General features: G+C 36.0%; 1 protein-coding gene across 1 annotated transcript in view; it reads right to left on the bottom strand.

Annotated features, from left to right (window-relative positions):
- Positions 1 to 15,905, bottom strand: part of LOC121297739 (synaptoporin-like) — a 47,963-nt gene extending 32,058 nt beyond the window's left edge. Inside the window, exons 1-2 of the mRNA XM_041224202.1 lie at positions 15,760 to 15,905; positions 15,574 to 15,639 (exon numbers count right to left, since the gene is read on the bottom strand). Of these exons, the coding sequence (XP_041080136.1) occupies positions 15,574 to 15,639; positions 15,760 to 15,777 (84 nt within the window). The 5' untranslated portion in view covers positions 15,778 to 15,905. The remainder of the gene's footprint in view (positions 1 to 15,573; positions 15,640 to 15,759) is intronic.
- Positions 15,906 to 20,812: the final 4,907 nt, after the last annotated feature.

Here is a 20,812-nt window from a genome sequence, read left to right as displayed (position 1 = left end):
TTCATAACTGTTATTACATAGCCATGTTCTTGATAGCTGTATATAGAGCCTTTCGTGTTGCACTCCATTTTCCAATAAGAAAATGCTTTCAAAACATTTTGGCTTAAAATAATAGAACAGGTGTCTTTCTAGATGTATTGATTCATTTTCTAAAATGAAATAAAAAGGCAGTTTTGAACCTTACCGTATCTGTTGGTGTATTTAAGGTTCAATCATCAAATTAAATATTTTTTTTTACAATCCTGAAATTCTAATACTCTGGAATCTAATGCTGGGAGATATTTTATAAGAGGCAATGACATTTCCTGTTAGCCATCTATATTTGCATAACCTTAAGTGACACTAATGTTATATTTATATTTAAAAAGACATTGATCAAAATATCCAACTTTTCCCAGCCATGAACTGGAAACTGAAAACCCTATATATATATATATATATATATATATATATATATATATATATATATATATATATATATATATATATTGCATATGAGTTGGGGGGTGATGTACTAAAACTATAAGTTCAAAATGTATTTCAACATGCTTCCTTTCCTAAAGAGATGCTGCATTTCGGAAATAAATGGACCATGCAGAGACTTGTTAAATTATAGGGTGTCGGACATGTAACCTTTTAAATTGTCAGTTTAAACACTTTTAGATAGTTATTTAGTAGACAATAATAGAACGAATAAACCCTGTCAGATGTATAACCACCTGGCAGGATAATTACAGGGAACCTTTTCCAAGTGAAGCTATGGATGTGATGTGGAAGGTTACATAAAAAGAAAAAAATCAGATGGAGCCACCCTCCATTTATCAGCATGATATCCTGTCAGGAAGCAAGTGGCATGCTATTTACTGTCACACTGAGCAACAATATGTTTAATTAGCCTTTAATAGATTTTAGCATAACATTACTGTGGATCTCCAGTGTGATCTTTAGAAAAGGCAATATGGAATCCTTCAGTCGATATAAACCTAAGCTGGAATTAATAGCAGGTTCATGTACTTTGTTTATGACTTCCAAAGTGCTTATTGAAACAGAAGCTCATAGTAAATTTCCAGGGAAAAACATTTTTAAAAAATGCAAAAGATCACCACTGGAATAGTTTGCCTGAAGAAGTTATTTTTACTAAAAGCTTGGCGATACCTGGTGGCCAAACATTGCAATGCTACCATTACTTTTATTCTAATGATGGAAACCTTCCATGTCTTCTTTTTTAAAAGGATGCTCATGTAACAGGGCGGAGGTTGGCCGCAAAACCAATGACCCTGTACACCACAAGCGAGAGTCTTAACCACAATGCAAAAGAGCCAGCCTGTAACTGCAGCGTATCACACAACACTGCCTGTTACATTCATTTAAAATACAGATATTTTAATCTTCAACTAAAGGGTGCCTGCCTTAAAAAGGCTGTTAGATTCCAATGATGTACAGTACCTGCACTGAAGACTTTGATAACCCCAGTTGATGGGTTATATAAAGTGATATATTATGGACACTAAGACTGACCTATCTAAAACCTTCTGGTAAATAATCCAGAGTACAGAGAATGCACGCAGGGGTTGCTCATTAAAAACTTGTGATCAGCAAGGATCCTTAATCTTTACTGACAGGACACTGTGGTGACAAGAGTCAACACACACACGTTCCCTTTTACAGAGCTTGTGTCCATCCTGTTTCTTGCTATGGTTGCTGTTTTCCATAAAAAAGAAATTGGTTTCGGGAATACCCACACACTTAGGATAAAATCAAACTAATCAATATCAAATAGGCACATATATTTATTTTTCCTTATAATTAAGCAATGTTGGTATTGCTTAGTAATGGAAAGCATTGACACCCTGTGGTTCCAGATACTCAACTGATCATCTGGCTGTTTAAATGGATAGGTAACAGTTAATAAAATGTAAGGAATATTTAATGTCATAACTTGCTCAACAATGGCCCTGGCATTTGTGTCCAATACTGCTCCCACTGTAAAGAACTGATACTGTTAGCAATCTGGCTCTAGACAGACAACACCTGTCTGAAATGGTTGAGGGTTAAGAAGGTAAAAAGAAATTCGACAAACTGAAAAAGTTAACAAGCTGCCAGGACAAGACGCAGCTGACATTCACAGTAGCAGAGAATCCACCAGGACTGCAGTAACCACCTTTTTAGATGGAATCTCCAGAGACAGTCCAGGGCGATTATCCAGAGGTGTACAGTATAGGTTGATCAAATCAACACCTTTGTTTATTAACAATTCTCCATAAAAGAAGCAGAACACATTGTGACGTAAATGTCAGCCTTTACTCCTTGTAATGAAGGAGTCTAAAAAGACTGGTGAAGAGTCTAATCAGTGTGTAGGGTTAGTGTGAAGTGGTGAACAAAGTGGTGCAAACAAAGGCTTTTACTGGCCTTGTGAGGAAGTTACTGCACTAACGAGAGGTAAGAAAAGGTTAGCAGGAACACCTCATTAGAAACCTCACGGATTGTCTCACCCAGTCAGGTTTAGGGCCATTATCCCACATATGGATGTACTCTAAAGCTAACCATATAAAAATGAAAATTGTTTTTAAACAGCAACACATTTCCCCCAATAATATTTGGCTCAGGACACCAAACTATCATTGTGATCAATTATTAATACACCCCATTAAGAACTGCTGTAACATATTAAATGTATTCCTTAATCATTTTGACAGCTTTTCCTGTTATGTTTCTTAATTCTGAGTTGTAAAGTATTGCTATGAAAATGTAATGCAAGAGCAGCCAGATTAACAGGGGAACAATTAGCTCTGCTAATTACAGTTATAGGAGCAAACATTTAGAGCTGCCATTTACTGATCCAACCCAGTTTAAAGCTGCACAGTTCAATTGTACACAAAATGATAATGTCTGTATACTATGCTTCAACTAGTTCAGTCAAACCTGGTTTGCAATTAGGTATTTTTACATTACCCAAACATAGATCTTTTTTATAAATTACATTTTTAAGATACTGTTGTTTATACTGTTGCCTGTAGTGGAGGCATAAAAAATAAAAAATGTTTAACAGATATAATTTTGCATGTGGTTTTTAGGTAGAACAATTATTATGCTATACCTTTGACAAAAGCACTAATTAATTATACTTACATTACTTACTGAAACCATAGCGAAGCATATTTTTTTATACATAAAAATATCGTTACCATGACAACCTTTGACGGATACATTAACAGCCTACAATGTGAAGCGGTATTAAAATGTGTGTTTCAGCTGAATAGCACAGGTGCCCTCTGCTGTGCAAAACAGTAATTACTATTGCCACATTCAATTTCTGCACTGAACAAACCTGTCCTTCAAGAACAATAAACAGTACAGCTGGCCTACTTAACATTATTTGTTATATAACTGAAAATGGTCTTCTTGCATGTTGTACAGAACAATACATTGGCTTTAGAGTGGTCATAAAACACCATATGAGACAGGATGAACTGTACAAATTACCTTAAAGTAACAGAAGAGCAGGAATATACACTTTGTTAGCAAATGGAAGTACATACCTTTACTCTAAATGGTTAGAACAGTTGTTTGTTGATTACTCTCAGCGCATGACATAACTGTTACTGCAAAAAACACATTTTAATGTTCTGGATTCAGACGATTTGATTGGACGAGAGGGTAGGTTACCATACGACTCCATGTACACTTAGACAGTTCAGGCTTCACAACTCACATTGCAAGGCATTCTGGTACGTTTCATCTGCGTACCTTTTACAGCAGGACTATACTTACCAGAATGTATGGGGAAGTGTTGAAAAGACTGGACTGTCCTAAACTGTCCCTGTGTAGATGGACTCATATGGTAACCCTATGAGAGGGGCTTGTATGAAAAATGTTCTTAATGGTACCAAAGACATGACAACACTTTCATTAACATTTGAAACCATGTCCTATATACAAAATAATAATAATAATAATAATAATAATAATAATAATAATAATAATAATAATAATAATAATAATAATTGTATGCAAAACCTCTGTAAGGCTCAGCATGCTGTAAAAATAAGTCCCTGCAAGTTTATTCACATTCCATAAGGAAAACTCAACATGAAAAAAGTTGCACATAAAGCTAAACTGTTAAAGGATGCAGCAAATAAATACATGGACTGTATGTTGTTATAAAAATAAAATGGCAGAATGACGCTTTCAGACACTTTGAGCCAGTTGTACTGGAGGGATCCGATCCTGGATCCCATTTTTTGATATTGTTAGTATAACCAGATCCCAGTGGCATTACAATGAGTAAAACAGCCGCCTTGTGCTTCTGTTTGCAAGCTGATAAAGCTGTGAAACAGCATGGAGATCCCTGTTAACTACAACATAAGAGTCAACATGTACATACTGTCTTATTTCCTATCCTGAGCAAACGTCTTTACTGTTTCAAATTCTTCCTGCCCTGTTAATCTCAAGCAAATCACCAAATTCCACTCGCCCTAGAACTCAATTTCAGCATCTTGGTAGACCCTTCAAATAACAATCGCTCACTTTTAGTTATCTCTAAATTGAATGACCGAGGGCAAGACAGCGATGGGTAGAAAAACGGTTTACGGTTTATAAAAGTATTTCAGTTCATTTATTTCTCAAATGTGATTCAAACATGCTTATCTCATCACAGCATATAATTAAGCCTGCAGCTAATTTCCAGTTACAGACTACACTGTATATAAGATATGAGCTTTCTCCTTTGAATTCAACTTTGCTGATGAATCAACCTAAACTGCTTTTACAATAGTACAATTAAATATTTTCTAGAAAGAAAAGAGTAGACGGCAGAAATTGTTCAATGTACTTTGTATTAACTTGTATTCAGTCTAAGGCCTTCTCATGGTTTTATAACTGAAATCTTAACAGACCTTTTATTTTACGACTACACAGAAATTTGAAAGACACTACCCAGTCTTAAATCGCTGAACAAAAATGTGCCAATAAGAATTAACAATCGATTGAAAGTTATGGACAGAGCAGCCTGTCAAACGAGTGTTGTTGCTGTTTGTTGGATCTCACAGCAAATAATAATAATTAGCGTTTTACAATAATGTACTCAATGCACCAATTCAAAAGCAATATTCACGATAGTGATGTTTGTTTAGCTGGTGTTATTTTACTTTTTTATTTTCCTCCGTAACACATATTCGAGTAAAACGTGTTGCACCGAGGTAATTTAAAACAATGGATATAAAAATAAACTATTAATATACATTACAATAATAAAATGGTGGAACAGTACATGGCCAGCTGATAGAAACTGAAATGCAGCTCTCCCTACATTTACACTTGTCTGCAAGCGGCAACCTGCGTGTTGTTTGTTGTTGTTCCATTTTAAGATTAAGCCCTGCAGGTAAAAATGACAATAAAAATACACTGAAAAGACTTTTGTGAAAGAACAACTTTTTGGCCATCAGAGGAACTTGTACTCACAAAATTGCACACAATTCATCACATTTGATATGGACTAAATGCTCCTTTACTGTGTGTGCTGTCTATCTGAGCAGGATGGGGACTCTCAGCTCTAATTTTCATTATATCTCACAATTTCAGAAGTCAGTTACACCCAGGTAATCATATAAGTTTCAAAACTTCATGTTGTAAAGCGAGGCCTTATTTTCCACTGTGCGAAGCGATCGTTTAGTATGTTTAGTAAGAACTAATAAATAATTATATATCATCACTTCATGGAATTATATGTGTTTCAAATGAAGGCACACTTTCAAAACACCAAGGAAAGAGTGAAAACCAGCTTATCATATGCAGAAATGTAATACCTGTCAATTAATAAAAGTAAACACTTGATGCAGCACACTCTTCTGTAAAAACGGGCTGTCCCTCAACCACCAAGTCATTTGTATGGGCTAACAGTAGGTTCTCAGTTAGCCTCTCCTTCTGTGTTCAAGATTGCTCAAATTGTTTTACAAGCAGCATCCACAGTATGTGCAAACAGTTAATATTTCTGCCAGTATGCTGCCAGCCATTTCACAGAGACCCCATTATTGAAAACACAATGAAAACGGCTGTAAAAGGCAGAGATACCAACATTGATTCATGGGTACAATAAAAAGGGTGAATTATGATGATTTGCAGAACACAACTTAACTGTGCACGACATAATGGATTCATCTGTAACAGGAAATAAATAGGAACCATAGCATTCAGTAACAGGTGCCATGCCAACCTCTGTAATTAACTTAATGAATCAGTTTACAAGGCTTCCGTTATCAGAGCAACAAACAATCCTTATACTGTATCAACAATCCCAGTACAGAAGACTACAGAGTGTTTACGGAACAGTTAAAATGGTGTCAGACCAATCAAGACGCCAAGATGTACAAACCACTGTATTTATTATGAATCTAATATATATATATATATATATATATATATATATATATATATATATATATATATATATATATATAAAACTATATATATATAAAACTCAGATCTAGATTATAAAACAATAGCTCTATTTTTTTCTTATGTTAAGCAACTAACATAAGAAAAAATATATAAATTTAAATATCTATCCACAGAACCACAGTATGAATGTAGCACCTTTCTTCATATAGAAGACTTACAATAATTATGATTGACTCTAAAACATGATTTGTTTTATTATCAATTATTCATAGTGAGCATAGGAGCACACCGGAGCAATTTCATTCCAAGCTGGCCTATCATGCCTCATGCCTCAACCATAAGTTTTGGTAGTTTACAATATGTCTGTCTTTTTTTTTTTTTTTTAAATATTCCCTACTAAAGAAGCGCACTTAAATCCTCATCAATGGAAGAGAAAAAAAATCTGAACATTAGGAAGTTACACAAGACTAGTGATTGCTGAACAACACCGTAGCTTTTGTACATTATGTTCCTTCCACTGTCAAATAGCCTTCCACAGGAAAAACCGTGTCCCCAGTCCTTGCTTATTCCTGCAGTATTGTTTTGTGCTGAATTCCTCTAGATGAATATGTTCTGGAACTTACCGGTCCTGATAAAACAAAAGCAGATGGTATTTGTATTCCTGTGTGTACAGTAACTAGAGAATTCTCTGCTCGTTTATCTCCTCTTCCAGATGCAGGAAGCTGTGCTCAATTGAAAGCTTTCCCTGGATGCATGGAAGGTGCTGTAAAGCATGGGTTACACAATGGCTACAGGGCATCATTTCAACATACGAGATTAGTAGGCTCCATTTTAACAAGAGGAAACATTACTTCTGTCATATACGATGCATCGGGGGGGACATACATTACAAATATCACATCATTAAAAAGTTCCTGTTCATGATCAATGTTTTTAAGAGTTTCATATACATGTGGAATGTGTGGTGAATATATGTTCATTTTTACATATATATGTATAATAAAATCAAGTAAAAATTCACATTTATATTTACCTTGCTGACACTGTTTAGCCTTTATAATTTATAGGTGATTGGAAATTGATAGATTAAAACAACTACAGAAGTGTATTGTTCATATGAGCGCTCATGTTCTCTTTTTTGTACAACGCTCTGGGATGCTGTGGCACAGAGGGTGCTATATAAAAAATGGCATTAAATTGTAACATAACATAACAAAACATAACATAATTCTATCTCTGAATTTCTTCAGAGCAACCTTGTAAAATACAAAAAGATAACTGCTTCCTTTCCAGAAACTGACACTTGATAAATTAATTCCCCAGCATAAAGCCTTGTCTGCAGAATGCACTGTTAAAATTGAGCAAGAAGAAAAAAAAAAAAGAAATTTCCAATGGGGTGTGCACTGGTGAGGATTAGACATTGTGAGAGATACAATAGGCAATTCATCTATCACTGTCATTTGAAGAAACCATTGAATGAAAAAAAAATAGAATTCAGACATCATTTTAAGTCTAATCATCTTTTTATATATAGGGAAGGGACTTAACTGTAATCCAGTAGTCGTGTATTGTCAGTGCTTAATACTGCTTGAATGCATACTAAACCAAAAGGACTGTCGGCTTAAGGGCAAGAGGGCAGTCCAGTCCCCATGTTTATTTGATCCACTTTTTAACACAGACTGCCGATTGTGTCATATACTGTAGCATGCCATACATGTACTGTAGATCCCAAGGCAAGAATTGCGCCTAATGAGACTCAATTTTGTGTTCACTACTTCGCTCAGATGTCCTCCTTCATATCTTACCATGCCAAATGACAATCACTACACTTTGCTGTTTGCACAGGGACAGAGCAGTGTTATTGATAATGTACACAGTCAAGACCTCACACATCATTTCTTCTCCAGGTGGAAACTTATGTTTTATGATTAGCATATTGAATTGTTGGTTATCTGTATTTCGGTTGTTCTAAATGCATTCACTGCTAGTTTACACGCTGTACAATCAAACACCACTAACTATATATCTGGTGTACATAAAACTAGCTTGATTTATTAAGTATGAAGCTTTTTTTTTTTTTTTTTTTTTTTAGGTTTTATCAATTCTTTAAATACCGATCACATTATAAATATAGGTCCTGATGAGCTACTATGTAGGATCGATCCCTGTGGACTCAACAATGCCATGCACTGGGATCTCAACCAGCATGCTCCTGATCCCACACTCCTCGCTGCAGTGCTTTTACTAGGTAAGCTATTGGAGACGCTTGCCAAGCTACTTTTTAATTATGTAACAGACTGTAATGTTGCTATTCTTCCATAGCAAGGTAATTAAACATCACTCTCCTTCAAAGACCCTCAATTACATGCTTTATCCCTAAATTCTCTAAAAAGATTAAGAGGAACAAGTTGAGTTTACTATATCAATGGAAGGCCTTTTTATGAAACAGTGAATTGTTTCATGAGTTTTCTTAATGAGAACAGTCAGATTCACGCCACAGAACTGCCTGCCGCTTTCTCATTAACACTTTCAGTCCTTATCTTAGCGCTGTATGTTGACATCACATTGGAGCCTCATGGGACTTTGGCTTGACAAATATAATTCAGGACTGAACGGGTTAAATAACAACACAGACAGAAAGAATACAGTCAGAACTACAGTTGTCAAAGTAATAATTGAATATGTAGCTTTATTTATACAAATAAGAGCAGACTTATAGTGAATAAATAAATAAATAAAATTTAAAAAAACATGAGTTGCCATGCAACCTTTGCATTTGTGCCACCTACACTTTCTATCTATAACTGCCTCCTAACCTAGATGGTTGGCTGATTTACTTTCTTGCTGGTCTTCAGTGTACTTGTTCTATGTTCACAGAGGTGGTTGTTATTGTTTTTGTTTTGTTTTTGTCTGTTTTTTTATTTTAAGATAGCCTTGACTACTGGTGGATAAAGTGTCAGTCTGCTTAGAAAACACAGGGAGGGAATTGTATCCTTATTAAGATACCAGAATATTTTATGAGAAATTAAAGATCACTGAATGTTTGCAGCCCATAGCCTTTATTTCCAAGGGGTTCTGTGCTAGAACAGGGCTTGCTTGTTTTTACCCAACAGCAGTCTGTTATATTGCATGATTGAAATTAGAAGTTCAGAGGGTGTCTGACCACTGTAGGCTATAACATGCTCAATTCCGTAAATTACACACTTTAAACAGAGAATATTTTATGTTACATATTCTGTATTTACAATCGCCACCTGTGCTGTCTTAGTTCAGACAGTTAATGAGCATTACTCTTTACTCTGTCTAACTAAATCATTTCTATTTAGAATTGTGACTTGCAGCTGCTGCATTTTAAGACTGATTTATCTTCAAAACATGCTAATTGGCTTTGGTACTGCTCCAGACAGCATAAACTAACATCTCTGCAAGCTTCACCAACCATTAACTGGCAGAAAATCTCAATTTATTTTGATAACAGAGGTTTTACCTAAGGGGTTTCCATGGTGACACGATCAGGTGACCCAGAAGTAGTAAGACTGGCCACCCACCCAGGCTTGATTTGACTGCAGTATTAAAAGGATACTTTATTTATAAGGGATCTCAGTATAACAGAACAGGTTATAACAGATAACATACAAATCACAACCTAATTAGCAAATGCCATGAGTGTCTACATCGTAGCTGAAAAATGAAGCTGGCTAGTTTTGGAAATCTTTTATATTCAATAGACTGCATGTTTGATCTATTTTTAGTGCTAAAAGTTTTCTTACAGTAGCAGGTAACAGTGATTACATGCTATTATGCTTCTGACCCAATCCATTTCCTAATACATACACTGCTAATATTAAGTTACATCCTTACACTTCAATGCTTTTTCCATGGACATTGCTTTAAACTAACATAGAATTAGAATCCTAAACCCACCTTCATTCAGGCACTGATAACAAGGGGGAAACAGAATCAATTATTTCAAGGATTTCAAGAATCAATTACTTCAAGGTTTCAACAAGAACACATTCAATGTCGTGGACACTTAAATTCAAATGTCAATTCAATCTGGGCCTTTTTGAAATGAGATAGGTAATTGAAATCCTACAAAACATAGCATAGTATGAATTACAGTGTGGCATCATTAAAAGTGTACATGGGATTAGTAAAACACAGCTTTTTCCAATATTAATTTGAAATTATCCCAGGAATCAATGCCATATTTCGTTATGCTTGAAGTAACCTATAATTACATGCATACATTACCTACACCGTAAGGAGACATTCAGAAAAAACAAAATCCACAAATTAAGGTAAATTACGCTAAACGCTTCTTATTGGCAAAGGAAAGAAAATGTTAGGTAGTGGAACTTGGAAGAAACGTGAGGTGATGCAAATCCTTGTGCAACACACAACAATACAACAAGCACGCTAATGAAAGAATCCCAAGAGTGCTCCTAAAGAAAGGGTCCGTGGGAGCATTGTCAGCTTTATTTAATTGATACAAATAACATGACGGAAAAATCAGATCACGAGTTCCGCTTAGCTGAAAGACCACGGAGTGTTGCCCACAATGAACAGAAAAACTTGACAACAGCACCGCAAGGGCTTTTAAACGTGCTGCATTTTATGCTTGCATTACTCCAGCCATATCACCTTGGGGTTCGGGTCTTAGAGTTAAGCTAAACGCAAAGCCTGATTGTCTACCCCTTCAACGACATTTTTAAAATATTGAATTTTTCACCTGAAATTTGTGTCGGAAAATTAGGTTATTAACACAAGTAAAGTGGCTATTATAATGAAAGTTGCTTTGTTTAATTAAAAAACGAATAAACGATCGTTATTTTTTTAATACGTGTAATAAGTATAGTGTACGAATGCGAGCATGAAAAGGAGGCTAGCGCATGTAAAACTGAAAGAACAAAAATGCAGTTAGTTTGCCTGTTTGATCACAACTGTTTTTGTTTAACAAATAAACAAAAGCTGCACACAGCTGTCTTTTTTCTTTTTATTTTCTGAAAGACTGACTGACTGTCTGACTTTCTAAAGCCGCTGCATGCTACAGATAATAATGTGCCAAACACGTGATTCGACTGTATGTTTCCTGGGTGATAAGTGTTTCATTTTCCAGAGGGCACAAGGATTAGAATGTGGAAAGATTAATTTTTCCCAGAGAAGTTATCTTTTTGACCAGTTTTTTAGAAATGAAATGCAACATATCTGTAATGACATTTCAACTAAACACATCTGTACTTTGCTACTAGAAAACCAGCAACTATCCTGATGTTAACATATGCATTATGCACAAAGGTAGCAACACAGACCATATTTAAAATATATCTATTTACATTTCTTCTGTTAAATGGATTTTACACATATGATGAAACAATGAGAATCATTATTTAAGAATACACTGTTTATTTGGTATATTATAGTTCTGATACTGAAAATCCAGAAATTCAAGTGTTAATACTAATACAAATAATAAAATCGGTATATCTCTTTGTTTGGAGGCAGTCTGGAGATGCAATACAGATTTAGCATTTTCAACACCCCATTCACAATATGGAGAACTGAAACTCTTCAAGCCGTCTGAATTCTACACTAAGGTCAGTACGATGTTGGCATATGAATACACTTAGACATGGCTGTGCTTGTCTTGTTGAATTTGTACCATTTTGCGGGGAAAAAAAACACACAAGTGACCAATATATAATTTACAGTGGAAAGTATAGTGGTGGTAACTATTATGGCAGCAGCAATTAAAATAATTTAATTTGTGTTAACAAATAGATGTTTCAAGGATGGTCAATAATTTTCCAATTTTCTCCCAATTTCAGAATGTCCAATTATTATTCAACCTGGCTTACCTCTGCAAACCCCAAACTGACTCAGGAGAGACAAGGATGAGCACTCATGTACTCCTAAATGAGTGCCGTCAGTCGTCCGCTTTTTTTTTCCACTCTGCAAGCCCGCCATGCAGCCATATCCAGAACTTACAGCATCAGAGGACCACACAGCACTGAACTGCATACAGGCGGGACTGCAGGCGTCTGGCCAGCCACAGGAGTCGCTGGAGTACGGTGAGCCAAGGACTCCCCAGCCAACCTAACCCCTACCCCGTCCAGGCAGCACTTGGCCAATTGTGTGCCGCCCCCGGTGGGAACTCCAATCCACGGTCAGCAGTGGCATAGCTTGGATTCGAGGTGGCTATCTCCAAGCTATAGGGCACATCCTGCACTCCGGGCGGAGCGTCTTTACCAGAAACTGAGAACCTTGCAGTCAAAACGATCATACATGAAAGTTTATATCAGTTTATAAGGCCCTTCCATGGTGTTTAACATTCTTTCAAAGGCAAAAAAAGACTCTAATATACTTGGTACACAATGGTAGAATCTACTGTTTCATTTAATTGAATAAATACCAATAATTGGACATTTTAGTTTAATGAGCGACATAATCAGCAGGCAGTTCAGTGCGGCATTCAGTGTGTCACAGCAGACCTGAATTATTTTGAGTGTTTTCAAGTTGGAGGCATTAACACATTTCTGTCAAGTTTAATCCTTTAAATACATTTTGCGTTTGTAATGCACACTAACACATTTAGTCATGGTCTCCCATAAAAACAAAAAGGACTTGTGAGTTTATACATAAATTGAGCTCCTGCCCTGGGACAGCTCAGCTGTGTGTGTCGCTCTGCATCAGTAATGAGTCATTCAGTTGATATATTGTACATGTGGACTTGGTGAGGGACATAGTGTACATTTTGCAAATGCTAATTGAGGATATGACTTAAAATGTATTTATCTTTCTCTGCTCCTCAGTTTTCTATGCTATTCTAGCAGCACTTCCCTATTAAATGGAGCATAAACAGCGTTTTAGTCAATTTCAGCTCTTCATCCAACTCTTAGCAGACTACATTAGGGCAGATTTTAACTCAAAGCAGATATAATAACAAAACCTGTGTTTAACATAAATAGAAAATGTCATGCATGGCTGGCTTGATTACCCTTTGCTTAAATACAGCTTCTTATATTGTTATACTGTTGCCTTTATAACTAGTATGCGCTCAATTTACATAAAAGTACAATGCTCAGACTTCAAATAAATACATTTTTTACTGTTTTTTATTCAAATACTGTAGTCTACCATGTGCTAAGATACAGATCTTGAAACAAATTATCTCTACTACCACAGCTGACTTAATCAATATCTAACTGTTTACATCTATCCATACTGTTTTAATGGATTATAGTCTCAAGCTTAAACCCATTCATACAGAAGAAATGACAAGGCTTATGTCATATGCAGAACATCAGAGAACTCCAGCATTTCATTTTGTCAGCCTAATTAATAGTATGACTTCCTTTGACAAAACTGAATCTTGATTTTGACTGGACAGAGAATGATTTGATACTACCTGAAAATATAAGACAGCATACATCCAAATTCATTAAGCAGTTAGAAACAACAACTTAATATGAGCTGATCTGAACGTGTAGGAGGTTTTGGACCTTGATGTTGCCCCAGGCATGACTGAGCACAAGTAAATAAATCAAAACCGTTGCTTCTAAAAAAATATAATTTTATAAAGAAAACCTTATGGAATTTTTCAGTTACTAAGGACAAGTCTTAGTTGAAGCTACATGTATCGTCTAATGACAGAATATCCCATTGTTGTATATTAACTAAGATTAGTTATAAATAAATACAGTACCCCATATTTTTTAAGCTTCACTGAGTGATCAAATGCTAATTAAATACATATACTTGTGGCACGCACTACAAGTACAGGAATCACTGTATCTGCTTGTGCAATCTCACTGGGGCTCAGTAACTTTGCAAAATTTATGGCATATTTCAGAGGGTGAAAAGAGGCTTGATCTTTACAATATTTTAAAAGCTTGTTGAAACAACTATATAAAATCAAATTGAAGTTGTGAAATAATGTCATTTTACATTTAAATGACAAGCAGGATTGCTGTGCTCCCTTTGTCAGAGAAAATACAATCGCAGCACTGTAAACAATTTCCTAAGAAAAATTAATAGCAACTCAAATAAAAATGTTTAAGTTCCCACTGTCCCATTAATGTTCTTTCCTATCACCATCAGTGTACCTTGAAATGCATTCAAATTCATGCCATACAATATCCTTATAGGAAAAAGACGGGCAGTCAGGGTGTCAGAGCAATTATAAGATTAAAGATTAAACAGTTTTATTACAGGACACACAGCTTTAATATTGGGAATGTGGGCAGATTGTTTAGGACGATTGGCCTCAGCAGTTTCACACGAAGCAGCCTCCCTCCTAACACAATTCTGTACCTTACAGTTGGGAGGGCTTATTAAAACCTACAAATGGCACCACAGTCACCCTGCTGCACCACTAACACACATAAAGGCAACCCCAACTAAAATAACTAATCAGGGTAAAACTGAAGAGTTTCTATACAGTTAACTCCTTAAATGCCAGCATGCTTTCATTTGCATACTATACAGGAACCAAGTAAAAGTAATCTATTTTTACACTTCATTTACTGTTACAAATAGCATTTGCCCCCAGCAGATTTTTTTTTGTGTCTTTCCAGTGTTAATGCAATTTGTCATATCTGAATCTTCTAAAAATAAAAATTCAGTTATTCACTTAAATTAGTGCTGCATCCACATTCTGTCTCCAATGTTCAGAACAGTTATGCTGACCCTAGACTCTAGAGAAACCTTCAGGCAAGTTTTATTTATTTATTTATTTATTTTTAATGTGGTTTTATTTTACATGAAGATTAGTAAATAAAAATATAGATTAAAAGGATAAGCTTTGAAGCTTTAATAACTTTGCTAGCAAAAGTAAATCAGTAAAGAAACATTCTCTGAAGTTCTGAGAAATGTTTTACACCACTATATATATATATATATATATATATATATATATATATATATATATATATATATATATATATATATATATATATATATATATACACACACATAATAATTCTACAGACCAGTTATACTAAAAAGTATAACTTCTTCATAATCAGGACTGCAAGGTAATATAACCACGTTCAAACAATATGAACGCTATAATTGTTTACAAACAAGAAGCAGTTTTACTTTTAAGTGTGTTGGCATTCTGGTTACATGTATGAAAACACACAAGCAAACCACGTTTCTCCAAGATGCTGCACTTACCCATTCTAAAATCCGCAGAAATCCAAGAGGCTCCTTCACCACACGAAATGTACCGGTAGACAGAAGCTAAAAGGATTTCAAAATAATGAATTTATAAATTGTTTATGGAATTTTTTTTATTCACACTTTTTAAAATCAGGATTCTAATACTTCAATAAAACTAAACACAACAGCATGAATTCCCACCTGGTTGGCGGTATCCATTTGTAAAGATCTTCAATATTTTCTTGCAATAGTAGAAAAAGAACGGTCACTCTATATGCCAAAGTAAACCCAGGTGATGCTCCTGTCTCTTCAACAGAAAACAGACGACTCTCAGCGCAGATCTCTGTACGGAAACAGCCGAATCCCCATAACAAAGCACCACGGAGATAGACTGCTATTGGCTGTCCGAAGAAGAACGACATTTGGAGCTTTTTGCTATTGGGTAACATCGGTATCGCTATACAGTTCATTGCTCTGTGAACTAAAGCATGTGAGGCAGATGAAAGAAGTGTTAGAAAATTCCTGTATATTCTTGAGAGAATGACATTGAACGGTTATATCCAGGATAGAAACAGCTGTCATCCCTTCAAAGGACTTTGGTACCATCCCTCCCACACCGTTACATGTCGCGGTCTCAGAGTCAAGGTCCAGGTCACAGTTGTGATGCGTTTGTTTTTTTTGTTTGTTTGTTTTTTTTTTTGTCTTTGTACAGATTTTTATTTTGCAGCACGCTGACCTCTTTCTGATGGACCATTTGAAAAAGCTTCTCTATTTGGAGGCTTGCTCCTCTGAGTAGAGGAAAGGGGAGGGCCTATCTAGGGTGGCGGACACCCTAGTAGTTCTGAAAGGTATTGAGTGAATTTACACCGTAGAACACAAACACAGGAACAGTTGGAAGAACAGTTCTTGCAACCACAAAATCAGTGACAGTTTGGCTATTTATAATTGTCAAGGATTTATCCATAATAGTCTGTACTTGTTTTTGTTGTAAAGCACTACATATATTCAAAATCTAATAAAATCTGGCCCTTTTCATGAGAAAATATATGTTTACTGTATAGATGCACCACATATATTTCCAGAGTGACCTCAATGTGCAATTTTATTTTATTGACCTGTTTAATAGATGCAATGTTGGAAGAGTTTAGCTATGTAATTTAATGAGGGGCTGAGTGGTATTGGGCTAAGGAAGGGTTAACACAATGAGCCCTGCTGTCAACCTTGTTTTCACTTATTTGTATTCCAATTGTCATCACTTTAGCAGGCACAGGAAGCTTTCCTTGTTTGCAGTTGTTTTGCCGGAAGAGAATTTTCAGTCCAGCTCAATTTGTTATGCTTCATCTGGCTAATTAGATGACAAATTGCTCAACCTGCACTGGGGGGGGGGGGGGGGGGGGGGGGGGGGGGGGGGACAGCAATAGCAAACAGAGCAGCTATATATAAAAACACAACTGTGGATGCAATTTGATAGTCAATGAATGATTTTTATTTTTTTTTTTAAAGGTCACAATCCTTTACGATAGTGTGTTTTGAGGTGAAGGACAAGCATTTCAATCATTTACAATGCAGGACCTGAGTATTTAGCATCTTGAAAACATTTACAGTATTTTCTTCCTCTACATTACATAATGTTCTTGTGCTGACATAATTTGTTTCATTTAATAGCGTAGTGTTTGTTTTCTATTATGGGTTCTGAAGCCCTGTTGAAATTGTATCAGCATTAACACTCTGAGTGGCGTTTTACTGCTGGAGCTGAAACATTACACTAGGGGGTATGACTATCATCGTTTGTGACTTGCCTGGAAGAATGTATGCCCCGTTATAAAATTGTAAATAAAAATGTGTTTTTAACAAGCAAGCACATTATATAATACTGACAATTTACATTTGATAAAAACTACAGTACCGTTTTTAGAGCTAGAACAGGGTTTATATTTTTTTCAAGCAAAGGGAAGAATATATTTTGAGGTATGTCTTTTTAATTAGAGAACGGCCTGTGGCACCATCTTCTGGGTACCTTGCTACCTGTCACACTCAGTGGAGAGTCAGGTTAAGAGTATTGGATAAATAGTATTATGCATGACAAAATAATGTATAAACCATACAGTGGATATAACTATATAATATTGTACATGTGTTTTAAAACCTCTAACAGGCAACCAAACAGTATTGCTATTACACCTGGTTGATGGTATTAAAATACCTAAATGCAGAGCATAACATTTGTAAGGAAAGAGTCTTTTTTAAAAAGGTTTCCATCTTGGGGAAAGGTATACAATTAATTGAGTCAAAGAGTGCAGTTCACTTGGATTAACACAGGCTCCTATTGGATATAATCACTGTTTAAAAAACAAAAGCGAACAGTTGCTTACGTGCTCATATAGAAATATTCCAGTACATGGTCTTCGTGAAAGCCGTCCTATCAAAATCAGTCAGATTTGCTTCCCTGCCCGTATGACTGAACCTGACTTGCAACAGAGAGAGATGCAGCTTTTTTATATTACTTGATTCAGTTCCATGATTGTATTATAAAAACTTTATATAAACGTGTTCTATAAGCACAAGTATGCATGGTCATCTGCAAAACACAGGGGACCAGAAACACTGTATTTTGCACTCTGCCACAGCTAACAGGACAGCAGCTGTCATTTCATAAGAGGATTGGGAAAAGGCATGCTGGTCACCGTCACAGGCTACAGTACTTCAAATGAAATCACTGCTGCTGCATTGAGAAAGATCAGTAGCACTGCAAGAGCAAACATACAGACAGGCTTATTGAAACACTTTAATCTGTATGGCCTGTTTATGAACCTGTCTCAGATCTGTATCACACAGTTTCATTATAGTTGTTGGCTGCTATATGTGTGGTCATTAGTACTACAGTATATTAAATACCAGCTACATCAAATATGTATTTATACAAACATAAATAAAATGCCTACAAGAACGACCTGTATTATTTTAAACTGAATACACAATACAGTAGAGAAATCAACCAAGACAAGACAAGCCATGGAACAGATTCCATATGTGAGAAACAATAAAAATGTAGTTCTATAATTTAATCAGATCACCAGGTTGATTTATAATACCATCCTGAAATACAGTACTTTGTATCAGTGAAAATATAAAACAATGAAATGTGAATTCTTCTGAGCACATGCCAACTCATATTATACAAGTAACACATTGTGTCTACATATGCATTGTTCAACTTAATTTAACCAATGGTGGCTAATCAAAAATGGTAAAATAGATCATTTGTTTCATAATGCATATTCTTCACTTCAGATGTGACGTAAAACCGAGGTCCTATTGTAAGTAGCTCTGCAGCAGCAGTTGTGAAGCATAGTTCCCCCCCTGTGGCAAAGTGGTTGGTAAGGGGAACAGATGTCGCGGTGATGCGGTGCAGGAGTGATGAACAGACAACAGTGATTCAGTGAATAAGTGCTTTATTGCTCTTTTCCAGGTCTGGCGACCGCCAAAAATAATAAATCCCCGGCAATACACAACAATGTGTAAAGCACGGGGATAATGAAAACAAGGGCAAAGTCCTGAACAAAACAACGGTACGGTCACCAGTCCTGGGTGATCGAAAACGTGCAGGTGCTCAGTGCAGTGGTGCTCCGGATAGTGCTCTCCTTTCGACAGCTCCGGAGATGTGCGTTAACTGTCTAGTGCTGAATACAAAAACAGACAGTTACACGGACAGACACAACAATACAAAACACGAACACAATCCACTCTGAGAGCTCCTCTCTCAGTCCTTCTCTCTCTCCACTCGTTTAACCCAAACGAAGGAGAAGATCAGCGTTACCCTGGCCCCTATATGTAATCCCGCATGATATCGAGATAAACGGTTGCAGCTGCCTTATTACTTGCAGCTGCCTCTCGTTTACCTTTCAAATCAATACGGTCTTACAACAGAGTCGCGCTTCCCTCCAGGCTGATATGCTTAGCTAATGCTTTTCAGAAAACATAGAAAAGCATTAGAACGGTCATATATTAATATAAAGCATTCCTTTAGCTTGTCATTACAGCAATGGAAAATTACCATTTCAAACAAGCGCTCAAACTGACTGTCACATAGACAGCAATGTGGTGAACCATCAATAGATTTGAATCCGACTAGCAAGGTTAACTAGGTTTGTTGATGCTTAGGAGGCTTGAATCAAACTACACCACATCAAGCTGAAAGCAGTTAAATTGTAAAATTAGCAAGTTTGTGTGTGTGTGTGTGTGTGTGTGTGTGTGTGTGTGTGTGTGTGTGTGTGTGTGTGTGTATATATATATATATATATATATATATATATACATATACACACACACCACACACACACACACACACACACACACACACACACACACACACACACACAGTGGATTGTGATCAAAGTTTACTGTCTAATTTCAGCACCGGACAGCTCCCTTGGTTTATGACAACTTTGGATTTCAGGTATACTGATCGTGGACTGTTGCCCTCAGGCTTCGGACAGAATTAGATAGACCGCAGCAGATACATTTCATCCATTGTCATTCTGAGTATCAATGCTGGCACAAGTGTAACAGAAATATAGCAATATATTACTTGAAATATACTTGGTGCCCAGTACAATCCTATCTACCTTCCTAAATTTCATCTGGTTCAGTTTAACACAGATTGATTTAAATTGGTATCTGGCTACCATGCTCAACGCTTCTGAATTTATATATATATATATATATATATATATATATATATATATATATATATATATATATATATATATATATATATATTTATAGCTTTGATTATTAATGCATCCTGTATAAGGCTTGTTTTTGCACTCTATAATTTACACAGACAAAATGTGAAATATTGACCATTGAAGAACCAATATGTACAATTCTTCATGGTACAATTTACTGTCAACATGGCCTAAACGTGAATTCCCCAAATTTGTGAATCCTCCATTAGGAGGTAATATACTGTAGCTATCAGGTTTACAGAGGCATTGCTGCAAATGTCCTGATTGATCAGTCAGGAGACCAGAACCCATACTTTGGATGAGATGTAAAACAAATTGAGGTCCTATTGTAAGTGACTCTGCAGCAGCAGTTGTGATTCATAGTTCAACTCCTAGTCTCTGCAAGTCACTTTGGATAAATGTGTTTGCTAATTGACTATTCATACTAATAGTGACTTGCTCCTCTCAGAAACAATGCTTCTAGTGCTCTGTGTGTTTATCAGATATACCAACAGGTGCCCAAGCGA

This window comes from Polyodon spathula, chromosome 23 (assembly GCF_017654505.1).
Source record: "Polyodon spathula isolate WHYD16114869_AA chromosome 23, ASM1765450v1, whole genome shotgun sequence".
NCBI classification, from domain to species: Eukaryota; Metazoa; Chordata; class Actinopteri; order Acipenseriformes; family Polyodontidae; genus Polyodon; species Polyodon spathula.
Note: the sequence above shows the minus strand (reverse complement) of the source record. Positions and strands in the feature narration are given on the sequence as shown.